The 16,767-nt window shown below is 40.3% G+C and overlaps 1 protein-coding gene across 1 annotated transcript in view; it reads left to right on the forward strand.

Annotated features, from left to right (window-relative positions):
* CNTNAP2 (contactin associated protein 2) overlaps positions 1-16,767 on the forward strand; it is a 1,021,111-nt gene that overhangs the window by 977,595 nt on the left and 26,749 nt on the right. The window contains exon 22 of the mRNA XM_050333690.1: positions 15,747-15,977. Within this exon, the coding sequence (XP_050189647.1) occupies positions 15,747-15,977 (231 nt within the window). The remainder of the gene's footprint in view (positions 1-15,746; positions 15,978-16,767) is intronic.

Raw genomic sequence — 16,767 nt, forward strand, 5'->3', positions numbered from 1 at the left:
TTATCTCCCTCAGCTTTGACCAGATAGGCTTTTTATAGCACATACATCACATATTGAACATAATCGGGTTATGATTGTTGGTCCCTAGGCAACCACCATCTTCCAGGCCAGTGATTAAGTCCTCTTTAGTCTTCCTAATGAAGTTCAAACTAATTACCTTATGTCATAGTCAGTACCATTTTTAGGAAAAAAAAATTCAATAATCTAATGATGCTTTACTACTGGCTGCATGAGATCCCAGCACAAGCATTCCAAATTGAAGTTTCTAGGAAATGAGAATGAGGGCATTTTTTCCAAACACAGCAGACGTGTCTATCATCCCCTTTTTATGAACTTTATTAGCATACATGTTGGGACACCCATATTTAAGATCTTGCTGGTTTAAGTTATTCACCAGAAGAAATCTGCTAGTGACATGTTCCTTCCCTACCAAGCTGTCCTCAGCATTCTGTAATTAACATTCCTGTCACGCAATTTGTCTCTCTAGGATGTAATTATAAGCGAGAATTTTTCATTCCCTTTGTTTATATCTCAGATTCAGAGCTTATGAATACAGGCAATTTAAAATTAATTCTGACATGGTCTTTTTCTACTAAATTATTATTTTATACTTCCAAGAGGTGGAATAAATACCTCCCACTAAGGTCTGTTCCCCTGCAGCTAAACTGCTTCCAGTACTTGGGCCAGCTAATTTAAATGTAGTCTGAGTATCTCTAAATTGCAGATTGCCATGCTGAGAGACCTTTCAGCTCTCTGCTAAGCTCTGAGTACCTTCACTACCTCAAGTTGAACTACTGCTCACACAAATTGCATATTGTCTCTACTAGAATTATTGCAAACAACCATTCAGCAGTTAGAGATTCCTCATTTACTCTTTTTTTTTTTCCATTATAAAAGTGAACGGGTTCATGTGTTACTTGTGAGGACTAGGGAAGTCCTCTGTGAATTTTCTGTGTTAAATACTAAAACAGACCAGGACATTGTGTGCCTGTACAGAACAGGATCCAGTTTTGTTACATCAAACCTGACTTGGTTCAGAACAACCATAATAATAGAATTCAGTAAAATTACAGTGGCAGCTGGTTTGCAGGTCTCAAATTGCCTTCTCCAAAGAAATACATAGACACTATGTACAGTCAATGCCAGTTTTGTTCAATAAAGTTCTCCATTTCACATTCTCATTTAATAAATCCAAACAGGAAAAAGGCCTTCAGTCAAGCATTTACTGCTGCTTCTGTTTTCTCTCAGAAAAGATCAGCCATACTGAGTTTCTAGTCAAGAGGTGAGCACTGCAGAATTTTAAATATGTGACCATATCATGGCCATTCAGTGAGGAACATACCTGCTGGTGGGTGTGGTGGTGGTAATGAAATGTTATGGCAAGTACTCCTGAAGATACATCCATACTTACACAGCACAAACAAGAAGAAGGGATGGGAACAGACCAAATTGAAGAGGCTCCTTTTTCAAAAACACAAACACTTATAAATCAGAATTCACACTTGAAAGTGTATTTTTGATGAGTGTTGCCCTTTTAAGGCATAGAAAAAGATAGAACAAAAAAACCCACTAAGAATATGTAAGCAGTACTATATTCCTGAAAATAAGAAGAGGAAAAACTACTGCTTTTCTTCTGGAACATATCTATAAAATATTCTGCCTAAACTATTGCAGAGATGCTAACTCTGGTTGTTTCCCTAGCAGTAAGGGTTGAAAGATTCAGCAGTGACTTTGGATCTTCCACACAATATAGAAATGTCCAGGACAGGGATGGGATGCTAAAATTGTCAGCTAAATTGGTGTGGCTGTGATACCATGCTGGCTGAATAAGGGTCTTAGATTTGGTCCTGCTGATGAGTACTATTATCTCTTGTTTGACTTCTGGAGTGACAATTTGCAGGTTTTGTGATTGAGACTCTGGTCCTACATTTCCTCTGTCCTGGTTCCTCCAAGATCAATTATTCTCATTATGATACACTTCTGGTAAAGTGCTAATTGTTTTGGTTTACTCACTCACTTCTGGCACCTCATTGGAGAAAAAGTGGAGCAGGCCCATATAATGATCTGCCCACTGGCCAGTGCATTACATTTTCATCTGCAGTCATACTTTTGGCCTGAGTCAGTGCTGGCAGCCTCCCTCCCCCCAAACCATGCACCATCTGCATCCACACTGGGGCTCGTAGCAGAGATGAGCAGCAGACAGCAATTTTCAATCCCAACCACCCCCAGTGAGCCACAGCCTATACCATTGTTGTTTATGTCAACCCCCAAGTCATATCTGCTTCTTCTGCTTTCCTCCCCTGCCTCCAGCACGTTTGGTAGCATGGGTGATGGAGCAGGGATGGGGAGAGGAAGATGGTGGTACAGTTGGAAGAGGAGGAGAGGGCAAGGAGGCACTTGTTGATCTGAGGAGCTGAGAGAAGGAAGAGGTGGTCCCATAATCTCTGTGTGAATACACAGATAATAGATGGATAACAGATGCATAATAGTGGCCTCATAATCTGTATTAGATGTATAATAGGTAATCTCTGTGTTAATAGGTAATAGATGGATAATAATGGTCTCATAATCTGTGTTAGATGTATAATAGGTAATCTCTGTGTTAGTAGACAGATAATAGATGGGTAATAAGTGGTCTCATAATCTGTATCAGTAGATGGATTTTAACCCTTTCTTTTTCCAGTGCCTTGTAGGCAGGATGCAGTGTCCCCTCTTTCATCTTAACGGAGAGCAAGTGAAGTCATCTCAGTAATTTTAACTTTTTAAAACCGTTCTATGCAGATTCTTATTTGGCTTTTCCTCACTATTTCCATGCGAGTAAATTAAAAGCAAAAATATTCTTTAACTATACCTTTTATAACCTATCAAATACCATAATAACCTTCAGCTACATTTCCCCTGTTCGACATCACATTGAGCAGCACCTTCTAGCGAGAAGCTCCGGGACCCCCACACCGCACCCGCCTCCCCATTCCCTCCCCCGCCCCCGCCCACTCCCCCTGCAGATCCAGTCCGTGTATTCCCACCCGCATCAGTGCGGCCGGGGAGGCTGCGCTGCGCTGCGCTCCGCTCCGCGTTTTCCGCCCGCTCCGCTCCGCAGCTCTGCTGTGCGGGGCGCTGCTGCCGCCACTGCCCCGCCGCTCCCGGCCGGGACCCCCGAGAGTGCGGAGAGCAGGGCCGGGATAGACGGCAGGTAGCCTGGATGCCGGGGCTGGAGGGCTGGGGAGGCTCGTCCTGCGGGGCGGCGGGGCACTGCACGGCAGCCCGTGGTGCTGCGCCGGCCGGGTCACCCCGCGCACTTGGGGCACTCGTGTGATGAGCTGGCGCCGGTTCTCAGCCTGGAAGGGGGTGGGAGGGACGCGGTGCCCGCGGCAGCGTGTGCAGGGTGTCCGGGAGCCCGGGCGGGGGAGTCCCTTTGGCCGCTGCCGGCGGGGGAGACGCCGCTCGCCAAGTAGGTGAGCGCATCTCTGGTGCCAGAACAAAGCTGCGAGGCGTGTCCGGGGTGCCCGTCTGGTATTTGGAGTTTCCCGACCTTGTCTTACACGTTTTATCTCTGCGTGGGGCTCCGGTTAGTCGGGGGCTGGGAGGAAGAGGGACGGGCAGCTCCAAGGGTCGAAGAAGGACAATCTGGTTTAGATCATCTTCTGGCGCTGGTGCTGCGATCCACCTGTAAGTTTTTGTTTATTTTTTGTGCGAACTGGTTGTAAAAGAAGTAAGTTAATAAGCAGCCCTGTGTTAGACATGTCGGCTATCTGATTCAGCCGATGCGACACGGAGTGTTTAATCTATTTAATCTAATCTTGCTAAAATGTACAAGATTTAAGAAAATTAAGCAAATGACAGTATTTCTTGTCAGTATAGCATCTTCAACTTAATGTCCTATTTTAATAGAGCAAGCATAACGAGATACTAGGATTCTAATATTTTTTATATTTATTTTTATTGCAGCTCGATCAAAGGTTTCCTTGTTCCTCCAAAGAAATCTATTAGGTTTGGGATAAGAAACACCCAAAGCTCTGCTTCAATATTTGGGTGGGATCACTTGTTACAGCTGTTAACAAAGCCATTACACTGCAAATGGCATTGTGCCCTCAGATGTCACTCCAGTATATTATTCCATGTTTGAATGTAATAGTAGTAATGATAAAGCATGTTGCTAGTGCACAGTTTGGTTTAGGCCAGCTAGAACGGTTCAGTTTACACCATCTAATGAGATGCAAAGGTAGTCCCTGAGTCCTTGCTTGTTGTCTGGTCCTGTTCTTCCATCATCACTCCTCACACCCAGATCTGTGTCATTTTGTTTAAATGTCTATTATCATTACCTACTGAATAAGACTGTGGATGAGCAGATCATAGAAACTGAAGAAAATATACACACTGAGAAGTGGCGTGTAATATTCTGCATCTCATCTGAAAAGCAATAAAGGTCCAGTTAAGCTATACATATGCCTTACTGTTTCTCATGGAGTTAATTTTCTTGTCTGGCATCAAACCACACCTATTTCTGTCATCTCCAGTGCATTTATTGAATGAAGGAGCATTTTTTGGTTTTCGAGATCATAGTGTAATGCTTTTACATTTCATTCTTTATCAAATCCTAATTTCCACTGTCTAAGGGTGTAGAACATCGTGTGCTGAGCTTTGACACTAACTAAAGTACGTTAAGTTTTCTTTTAAACAAAAGACTGAGATGTCTCTTCTTAGGTGATATAGTTGGTCCACCCAAACTTTGTTACAGTACAGTCCTATAACGAAGGAGGTGTGCAGTGGTTTCCACAACATACAAAGTTGAGACACTCGATTACCTTTGCCAGGCTGTAGACTCAAAGTGAGCTGTAGGAGGATATTTGTCCCACAGTTAGTATTTCAGCACTGGAACTCACTGGTGTGGGATGCTGTGAAGGTCAGCAGCATGAATGGTTTCCGAAAAGATTGGGTACATTCACAGGAGACAGTTCTTCTGGTAGCTAGATATAAAAGGTAAAATGTAACGTTCATCTGAGAAAGGTTTAAAGCCCATGTTTATGGGAGGCTGAAAAGGTGTTCTGGGAGAGGATCATTTTACATGCTCCATGCTGTTACGCTACTTGTGAATCAGCTACTATCAGTCACTTTTTTTTCTGAGAGAGAACAATGAACTAGATAAGTCATTGATCTATCTAATGTGGCTGTTAAATTTTTATGATAATTTGACATTGTGCATTGAATAGCAAATACTTTGCAGAAGTGAATTTATTATACATAAGCATGTTCCAGCAGAGGAAATACAAAAGTGTATTTCATACTTGGAACAAAGAAAAGAAGCAAAAGCATTTTTGGATCGACCCCATCACTGACTTTGAGACGTAATACAGACTGTTCAAATATAAATTGCTCAGCTTCAAATTGTGAAGCATACAATACTGGGAAAAAAACCCAACTATAAAAGAAATTGCTTCTAAGAAATTAAATTGATTCTTTTTCCCTGCACTGTCCTAGAGTAATTTTTCCGACTGTTAAAATAAATTATGGTTTTCAGTACTACAGCTAAGTTGGTGTTGTCTATACAAAAAGTGAATGTTTTGATCTGAGAAAAATCAAATACCAAATGAAGAAGTAAAGAAGAAGGAAAATATTGGAAGAAAAAATTACCTCCTAATTTACAGTATCTCATTCTTGCTGGCATTCTGCTTGTCGTTTGCTTGCTATTTTCAGACTTTTGATAACAGAATTAAAAATGCCACTACTTGGAAAGATCATTGCTTATTCATAATGTGGCAACGTGCACATATTCTAAAAAAGGCAATTCCAGAAAAACCTTCTATTTATATATTATGTTGCTTTGTAATCCAACACTGTAGATGCAAAACCAGTGGATTTCTTTGAAATAAACAAGAAAAAATATGTGAAACTGCTGAAGTTTTATCTTTGTGATACTAACATCCCTAAAAGTGGCTTCTTAACAGATCCTTACCTTTTTAATTAGAAAAAAGAACAAGACCCCAAGTTACTATAAGTTTACTATAAGGTGTAAGTGGTATATGAATAAAAATAGTATTTTACTGAAAAAATATTTTCTAGTTTTAATTGCATACCATGAATCACCTTCAAATGCTTATCTAGCTTTTTCACCATCTCCAAGTAAGACAGTAAGATAGGCAAGGGGAGAGTGAGGCAAGAAAGATTTCAGCCTACCTAGCCTTTGATGAGACTGCAGTTTTACTAAGATACTTGAGATTGGTGGCAAAGTGTATTATGACTCCATTTGCAGGTTGTCATAGAAGAATACCCATTAAAATGCAAAGGAATGATCAGGCTGAAATGATGCTGTTTTAATAGAGTTCTAACAAAAGCCCAGTATAACAAAATGCCCTGGACTTTAGCCAAGACACATTACATTTGACTACAGGCTGCAAAAGACTTATTTGGTTATTTATTTACTTTCTGGACTGAAAAGCATTTGCTGTGTTATGTTGCAGCCAGCTTCCATAAGACATAGAAGCACATTTAGGCAAACGATATGAATAAAAGTGCGTATTTCTTTTGCATGGAAGTGCAAAATGTATGTATTTTATATCCTTCTCTAAGGGTTATGAAGGATGATGTCAAGGTGATTTATCATGACCATAAAGAAGAAAGGGCTGATAAATCCTGCTGAAATACAGTGTACCAGCTAATTCTGAGGATGTTTTCTCTGTGATAACAGCTTTTTCCCACACTGATATCTATGATGATAAAATTATTTAGTTACTTTGCCAGTCATTTAAATTTGGAGTTTGGGTTTTTTTAAAGAAATTTTGTGTGTATAATTTTTCTCCTCCCCCACCACCCACTTCTCACTCTCTTTAGAGCTTGCCTGCAGACAAAAACGTGGATAAAACATTTAATTCTTTGTTGTAGATTAAGCACCTGGTGGTGGCTCTCCTGCTGACCTCAATCCATGATCCAAATGCTCTTGCATCATGTCAAAAGGATAGAGGATGGGATAGAAAAAGAAAATTGTTCTTGAAGCAACAGTGAAATACTTCTTATACAGTTTTGACTTGAGAACTGCTGATTTCTGCAGCTTGGTGGGTTACATCAGTGTGTGCTGAGCACTTTGCTTCTCAATCAAAAAATTTCCATTGCCTGCCAGGAGGGTTTTCAGTCAAAATAGGTGGTGTGGACTGAATGAACAACATTAGTATCCTATTCTGTCAACTTGGGCTGTCAACTAGGTGAATGGGCTTTCTTTTTAACTCTCCCTACATTTGGAATTCCTCCTTTAAACAGCAGGCTGAGCTATTTGTCCCTTGTGGCCGAGGAGAATAATTAGTCATCTAGAGGAAAAATAAAATGCTACACAAATTTATGAAATTACTTTATTAACACTCACAGTTGGTTATAAAGAGTAATGTACAAAGAGGTCTCTCTTTCGACAAAACCAGCAGGAGTTTTGATCCCACTGGCACAGAGCTGACTGTTCGCTCCCATTGAGGCTCTGCCCCCAGCTGAACACTTCTCAGCAGCCACTCCTGACTGGGAACATTTGAAGACTTCTGCCAAAATCAAGACTGATATCTGAGTGGTGTGTATCATTAATTGGCAACAAAGAATCACTAGAAGCTTAGTATTTCTTCTCTTTTTCCCTGATTTTGAATTGTTCTATTACCCTTGGGAACAGAATGTGCCATACAATCTTTTCTGTCATTGAAAATGTGCCATACAATCTGTATGAGTGATCACTCCATGAGTGATCTTTCCAAAGTAATTAGAAGTTTTGGAGGTGTTTAAAAAAATATTTATTTTTATATCTAAAAGCAATGTCCATACCTTTTTTTAACTTAGATTCTCAAAACACCTCAAGACAGATCTCAACTAGAGGGTTGGGAGAATTCTCTAAGTCCTACTAAGAGGAAGAGACAGAGTTTGGCATGAATACCTGAAGTGACTCAAAGAAGCAAGTCAGTAGCAAAATGAGAAAAAATTACTTGTTTCCTTGAAATAATGGTATTCACTTTTACTCTTGGCCTTAGTTTTGTGGGGTTTATAATACAATTACTAAGAACCTTGCAGCATCAATTAATTCCCCTTTTGTTAAAAGGCATTGTGAATTTCTTAATAATAATTATTGTTGGCTACGCATAACATTTTAAAATGAAAGATTCCAGGAAAACATACATCTGGTATAAAATCTTGAACCATTTAGTAATTATGTTATCAGTACAGAAGAGCAGAAAAGAAAATCCAACCTGTTCTCAAACCCTCTTCATTTGTGGCAATGTGAAACCAGGCTCCTGTCAAACAACATCTCCATTTCATAGCATTCTTCACAGTGCCTTTTTCGACTGAGGAACTGCAGTCCAGCACTAGTGTTTATTATTCCTGCAATAATGGGACTCTGATAGGAGTGTATTTCATGCCAGTGATTTACTGTCTCCATTACAGCATGACCCGAAAGCCATAACTCCTCTGCCAGCGACTGGGTTTTGGAAGTGCTCCAGGGCTGCAGCGCAGCTTTCAGGCCAGCTCGGATTCTCTAATCTTGTGTATTTTTCACCTGGTTCAATCATTTTTAGCTTGTGCAGAAAGTATCAGGAATGTTTCATAAAGAAATGGCCTTTGTTTGGGCAAGTCTAATAAAGCTGCTGCTGCAACTAAAACATGCACTGAGCTGTTATAGTCTTCATAAGTAATTTTTCTCTTACTTGCACTGTAGGTGGAAAGGCCATTTCCGAAGTGTCAGCAAATGAAAGCACCGTGTGTTTGCTGTGCAACAGTGTTGATTGGCACTGCTGGGTTAATGTTAATTCCTTTGTTTCTGGCACAGTGCTTCATAGACCATAAACAGCATCTTCTCTGTATTTCACTGGATAATCAATGAGGTTGTCAGCCTAGACATAAACTGTTACACAAAATTATTTCATACAAACTATAACTTCTTATAAAAGGAAACCAGAAATGTTACAAGTAACACAAAGATACAAAGAAAAAGTTAAAATAGCCACAGAAGGACCATGACACATGATAGGACCACACTGTGAGCAGTGCCTGAAGGTTCTGGAAAGCAATCACTTGTAGAAATGTCCTGAGGCATCTGACTTCGGGATATGATCATGGATCCAAGGTGAAGGGGATGGGCAAGTCCCTTGTGATGTGCCATAAGAGGGAGTGACATGATGCCCGTCTCAACCCAGTGGGGGCTTGAGGCCACCCCGCAGCTTCTCACTCTATTTCCTCCATCCCTGCAGGCCCCTGGGAGCTTAAATATATGGGAAGGAGATGTGTGGGAAGGCATCTGGATACCACCTGGCCCTTTGCAGACCTGTGAAATGAAAAAACATGTCTACTGCACAGGATTTTAGGTTTTACATGAAGAGCAGTTGGGAGTCATTTGCACATGTGTCTTATGAAGATCAGGTGCCCATTTCCAGGGGGTATTCCCCCGTTTGCTGCCCCCAGCACCCCTGTAACATGTTCTCCATAAATAAACATCTTGTTCAAGAGATAAGGGTGTTCAGAAAGGCAGCATGCGCTAGCTCTTTTTTGAGTAATAGGCAAAAGAAAATCCATTGTGTTTTACACTCAGTTTCTACCACATACTGAATTTTACTTCAGAAACAAGTTAAAAGCCAGGGAAGTTTGAGGGCCATGAAAAGTCTTTACAGAAGCTTAGTTCAGTCCCCATTACACATCTTCAGGATTTACATTAAGTACAGCTTGTTAAACATAGTTCTGAGAGTTCAGCTTCTTTGCTTTGTTCAGTGAGTGTTTGGCACACCTGATATCACATGTTATCTACACAGTCAAGTGGTATTAGTATGTTTTTTTAATATATAGAAATTGCTGATCTTAGGACAGAGAAGGTATAAACAGCCAGCAAGCAAACACATGCTTGATCTTCATACTGGAGAATGTTCATCAGAAGACCCAGCCGATGTGTCAGAATATCATTTTCCCTTTGCCTGGTGTTATCCCTCTTTTGAATGTATAGTAATTGCTTCTGAGATGGACTTTTTAGCCCTGTGGTTTTGGTCTAGCAGGTCTATGCCACTCCAGATAGGTTCTCCCTATGACTGTGGTTCAAACTAATTCATTTATTCGGTCAGTTTTTTACACCATACCAGCTCTCAAGTATTAATATGTGCTACGGTTTGATATTGCATTGAAGGGCTCATCTAGGCATCAAATAAGTGAAGTAATCTCTGTAGGCTGGGAATTCGTGAAATCAATAGCTTCCTTTCAGCAGAGTTTAAACTGCTTTCTATTATGGTGAGCCTGACGCCATAACAGAGAGATGCTTAAGATGCTGATTGAGCTGATCTTTGAGCAGTGGGCAATATAACAAGATATCTTTCTGAGTACAGGGGACAAGGAAGCACGTGGTACTTTATTTCTAAGAGAAAATCTATTGCTGAGGTTGACCCGAAAGCAATTAGTGGTTCATTTAATTGAATTGGTGAATTCACCTGTGCAGTCTATTAAAATATTATACAGTTAAGGGTCAGTTCAGTACCACTAGCAGAAGGGTTGTAGAGATTTATAATGGATTACCTTCTGTCTACCCAAGTGGATGTTGGATCTTAAGTGAAATAGCAGAGCATTCTGGTAGTTCAGTCAGAAATACCACCCCATGGCAAAGCTGAACTTTTCCCACTGCTGACATGGCTTCTCTCTTTCCAAAATCATTAGGCTGTTCTATTTCTGAGCATAAATGGGTACATATAAACAGGTCATTTTCCTGAATCCAAACAGCTGGATTTTTCACTATTTTCAAAGCAAAACTAAATTGATGTCTTGTTTAAATTGTGTAAAAAGTAGTCTTTTCAGTAAATGGAACTGAAAGGGCTTTGGTTCTGCTTCTGAGACTTTACTTTGTTTAAAAGATATCTTCTGTCTCGACCAAAATCACACCACTATATAGTGCTTTTCATCTCCCTGTCCCGTTGTGGGTTACTTTGGGCAAAGCTTTCCTGCTATCAGAAAGAAAGAAGAGCTAGACTTCTATAACAGTTACCAAGAGCCTTGCCAAACTAGAATAAGTACTCCTAGCTATGCTTTTTTTCTGCTTTGAAGGGCACCACTGGAAAACTCCAAGGGAATTCATAAGAGGATATTTATTACATACATTGTAGTGCATACCCACAAACTATACTTCAAGTTCTGTTACATTTCCTTCCTAATGGAACATAATTCACAGTAAATAGATGTCTTGATCCTGTCTGTATGTAGAGAACACTGTGCAAGGTTCAGAATTTATTATAACCTTCTGTACTGATATGCATTTCAGAGCCCATCAAGAAAAAAAATGCAGAGATCAGCTAGAATAGAGAAGATATTCAGCAAAGATACTCAGCACATACATTTAGTAAAAACATGTTTTGTAGGTTTATAAAGATTTGCGGTGGGAATGTTTCCCTCTTTTCGTGTGGCTGACTTCTCTCCCACTTTCCAAGGTCCAAGGCCACCTTTCCGCATGTGGCACGATGATCCTGGTGTGGCACATTACTGTGTGCTGGATTGCACAGCTTTGTGCTGCAGAGCCTTGTGTACATCCAAAATGTTCTAGGATCCTGCCGTGGGGAACATTACATAAACAAAAAGCAGCTCTTCACCTCTCCAAAACCTGCTCAGGGCTATGGGACCAAACACATCATCTGTTTTTCTGCTATGTCAGGCTGTCGTTTTGTCTTTCTAAGTGGTGCTACAAGAATGTATAAAAAATAGATGGTAGAATTAAGTGGAGCTGGACCTCTCCAGCAGTGCAATAACCTTTTGTGCTATTAGAAATGCTGTGGCCCTGTAAGCTACTCTATAAATCTTTTACTGATAGGTATGGAAAGTAGAAAAGGGAGAGAAAGAGTAGATAAAAAGCTATACTTGGCAATGTGTCTGCTTCTACAAGTAGTTCATCAGATGCATGCTAGCCAGGTCAACATGAGTAATAATCTGAATCAAATCCTTTATTTTTTTGTCTTGTAATACTGCCTAGGTAGGAGCCACAACTCTGCACCTACAGGTAATGTAGTAAGAGCAAAAAGGCTTAAAAACCAGATAATCTAATTACATCAATTAATCTAATAATGTACTACTTACACATTTGTTACTTTTCCACAATTTTTCCCTCTATACAATTTATTGTTGCTTGTTTTCTTCTAGATTCATACAGTAATCAATTTCAACTTGTTAGGTACTCATTAATGGTGCCTTGCATCATAAATATGCTTGAAAATAATGTTCTTTACATCTTTTCACCTAGGTGATAAAGAGCTTCTTCTGTAATAGCACATAATTTTCAGTAGAGAAATGGTATAATTTTCACCAGTATGTGGCATGTTTCTGCCACAACCATGGGAAGTAATCCCTGAAATCAAAATGAGTAACTGAGAATTAAATTCCTGTATCTTTTTACTATTAAAGGAATAGCAAAACATAAATAACAAGTAATTGATGTTAAATATATCTCTGGTGAATAACACACAAGATATAGGGCAACACCTCTGTGAGGTTTTGGGTATACTGCTTGCTAGTTATATACAGTTTTTAAATGTTTAAGTAATCTGGGTAGGCAATTGCAGAGTTACTGTGTATATGTTTGTTGTTAGTGATTTGTATACTTCAAGGTGCCTGTGCTAGAATGGGTTCATCCAAATGGTCTCGTGTAATCACGGTCTTCATCTCAAGTTAGCAGGTTATATGGTCAAGGCAGCAAATGGTTAAAACCAGCTGAAGTAAAAAAGGGCCTATAAGTTGTCTTTTTTGAAGTCTTTCATTACAGAAGTACTTGAGGGTAAGTTGCCAGCAGGAAAGTGCTGCATCAGATCTTAAAGCAGTAATATAAATGTTGCTATTAGGTAATGATAATACTGTATACTGTAATATTTATATGACTTTGCACTAGCTTATGTGCTGAAAGTTAGAACAATGCAAAGTAGTTGCATCGCATATTTCTTTTTTTTAAATAATGTGACTATAATAATCTTTTCTTTTTCTCCCCTCTATGTTATAGGGAGAAAATTGAATTTTTGTCAAAAGAACAAAGACATATTTCATTACACAATCATTACACTCCCCAGGAAAGGATTTATAGCAGGCTGAAATACACAGGGAGACAAAGTATAATGACCTAACATCACAGAGTATCAGTGTGTAGAGAGCCCCGTGGGATATGCATGGGAAAGAACATGTTTGCAGTCATAGAAGTCGATCTGTAGTGTTTTAGCACTGATATGATGCAAGCTCGTGGTAAATTTGCCTGAGGTGACTTGCACAGCCATCATTTATGGAATGTTTTAAATAAAAATGCAGGACTTGAGCAAGGTGCCTTGTTGTGGGGGTGGTATTTTTTAATTCTTTCAGGATCTAGTATCTGTCACTTATTTATGGAAGCATGGTGCTGAAGCTGCTAAATCTGAAGCTGCTTAAACACAATCATATTCATGATTCTTTGTTCCTGTCATTCAAAACTGGTGAGTGGGAGGCTATTAGCTTCTGCAGGAAGGTTCACAGAATATATAAAAATGTGAATTAAATCACTAAACTGTTAACAACAGTGGTTACAATGTTTAAAGAGAAATATGGTCTTATTGTAGTTGCTTCTTAGATTGTAAGGATTGTTCAGAATTGCAGCTATTCACTGAATATTCCATGAATATTTTGAAGTAAGAGGCAATGAATATCATGGTCAGATAGGAACCTTGACTGAGTGATGTGGTCTACAGGTAGCATTCAATTGCATGAACTCCGGCTTTTGCACAGCTTCTCTACTAACTATGGAAAATGTGTGTGCATGTGTGAGTTCTTTTACTTACTATAAAATTTTTGAAGGAGATGGCTTGGTCAAACTAGTTTTTTTAAAGGAGAGCTGGATGAAAGACGTGCATAATGCAATTATTCTAAGAATTTAAGCTGGTCTCTAGCTGAGTCCTGAGGATGTTTCCACTTCATCACAGGTGACAGTCACTGCTCACTGCCAGCTTGTGAAATGTAGCTATAACATTGATAAAGGCTGGATAAGCACTAGTGGAGAAAGGATATTCTCAAACAAGAAAGGAAAGGGAAAATGGTGGAAATAGAAAATCCATTCTTGTATAATAGATCATATAAGGATCTAATGCAAGTAATTTTCAGATTATGCATCTAAGTTTTGTGCCCTTATGCTGGGTGTGGGGGGGACTTAGGTGATGTATGTTTATTATTCTAATATGATTGCAAAGACAAAAAAAAAGTATACCTTAGTTCTGTGTGAAAACCAAGAAGCTGTTTTAGTCATGATCAAGATTTGATCAGTTTCCAACAGTTTCATCCCACTTCGTGTTCAATGTGTAAACCCCCAAAATAAAGCATTTTTGAAATGGCCTGTCTGGTTTGTAGCCTTGAAAATCCTTGGCTTTTTTTTTTTTTTCTCCAGAAGGACCATTTTTTTAAACCTTTATCACCTTTCCTATCTGAAAATGTTGCTTTTGAATGGGACTGTTCCCTTTTCTCTGTCCCTGGGATACCATGTTGCTTTGCTCAGCTCTGTTTGACTTTTTCCACCAACTTCAAGGGCCAGATATTAACCTGCCAGCCCCAGGAAAGGTGGCTGGAAGTGTCTTGGTGGCTCTGGAGCAGTAGTCCCTGGTGCAGCACAAACACCATGCTTCCATGTGTTCTTTTCATTCATTCTCTGCTACCATACAAGAAAGGAAGCCAAATTCCCCACTGCCATGTAAATAGGATATTAGACACTGCAGAGAGGCTTTGAAGTGTTAACCCTCTACTGTAGACAGCTGACAGAGAGTAGCAGTTTTGTTTAGGGATGTGACTCAGGCTGTTGCAACAGGTCCTGGCAGAATGAGAACATCTGGGAGCAGCCTGCAGGTTGCTGGATAGCAATGGTATGTGTCACATTTTGCGTGATTTTGGGGTTATCTTAACTGGTGTTTTAGGTGGGAGAAAACTACCCAGGGAGTGACTTTGAAAGACAGCAGCTGTTCTGGAGAGTGGCAGCAGAGCCCTATGCTCAGCTCATGGATGCCAGCTGCCAGCTTGTCTGTCAGCCCACAGCAGCCAAGTGACTGACAGCAGGGTCTCAGCTGACATAGCCTTCCTTGGTTGCAGAGGCAGGGGAGCACAAGTGCTGCCCCTCCCTGGCCTCCAGCAGGGGTGGATGGGCTCCTGCCACTTCTCACTACTGCAGGATAGGATACTAGAGGTGCTGGTTTTCCATTCCAGACCAGAAGGACACATGGTCCTCTGGTGAAGGGATCCTTGGCTCTCCAATGAAGGGATGCTCAGTACTCAAGAGAAGGGAGACTTGGTCTCCAGGCAAGTAGACAGGAGGGGGACAGGAGTGACCAGGATTTAGCCAGGCCCACTGAGAGGAGCTAGAGAGGGCAACAGGCCAGGGTTGAGGAAGGGGAATCTCTCTCAGCAGCAGCTTCAGCTGGGAGGAGAAACCCCAGCCATGGATGTCCTACTACTTTCTCTTCCACCACTTTTCTCAGGAAAAAGATTTTTTTCCTACCCTTTTGTTCTTTGATGACTCCTTCACTGACTCCTACATGCCAGCCTTTCATCTTAATGATAGCTTAGCAGTGAAACTGAGTCACACCAAGACCTGAAGGTTTCCAGCTTTAATCTATAATGAAATGTAAAGAAACCTGTCAGGGTATGACATGATCCCAGTATCCCTGAGAGACAGACTTGGGAACTGTACTCTGGGAATCTAAGTGTTCAGACCAACTACACTTTCCAAAGCAGTGAATTGTTTCGATTAATTTTTTTCCCTCTTCAATTTCCCGTAGAAATTGGGAAGATTGACCAAGATATATATAAATACAACACCCCAGGATTCACCGGCTGTCTATCAAGAGTGCAGTTCAACCAGATTGCTCCACTCAAAGCAGCTCTGAGACCTACCAACGCCTCCTCTCACGTTCACATCCAAGGAGAACTGGTAGAATCCAACTGCGGGGCATCTCCACTCACCATCCCACCAATGTCGGCCGCTACTGACCCATGGCACTTAGACTCAGGTAAGCTGGGATTCGTGTCACGTTAACTAAGTGGAGAGTTCACAGAAGAAATCCATCTGCCTTCCTCTGTAAAGAGAAACAAAACAGAGGGCGAGTGATTGATAGGTGACTGTAGAGCTATAATCACAGTAGGAAATGCAAAGATGGAATGACAGATTTGCCGCCACTTCTAAGTGCAGTTACAGTATTCTCTTTGCCATTTTTTTAATGTTCTGCTTTATTTTTCTTTTCTGTAAACTTAAGACTATTTGAATGTTGAGTTTTGGCCTAGCTGCTGTGATAGCACTTTCTCTCTAGTATTGGGTGTGTAGTCAGCAAAAGGTTGAAAGTACATATAACTAAGGCACAGCAGCATTTCTTATGTGTATTCCTAATAAATGGGTATATTGCAGTCAGCTTCATACCAAAACAGTAAATCTAATTTTAGGCATAAATACATTTATGTAAAGTGCTGATTTGTTTTCTGAAATGTCTGCTTTCCTTAGGCCATATTTAATGGGAAATTCCATTAGTCATGGTGGCATTCATCTTGTGCTGAAAATGCTGAAAAGCCAAAACAGTTTCCTGATCCCAGCAATCTCATCCTGCTTTGTGACTGACAGTTCTTGAAAATATACATTGTTCCTAACTTTAGAGGGATTTTTTTCCGCTTTTGATTCTTGAGTGTCAGGTTCCTTTTAGATGTATAGGGTCAGGTGTACAGTGAGGACTCTCTTATATTTTGTCTTCATTCTGATTTCACTTGTAAAGTGTAAATTAGAACCTATCTGGGCAAAGTTGATGGGTTTGC

Source organism: Myiozetetes cayanensis, unplaced genomic scaffold, assembly GCF_022539395.1.
Source record: "Myiozetetes cayanensis isolate MyiCay16 unplaced genomic scaffold, myiCay2020 scf1, whole genome shotgun sequence".
Lineage (NCBI taxonomy): Eukaryota > Metazoa > Chordata > Aves > Passeriformes > Tyrannidae > Myiozetetes > Myiozetetes cayanensis.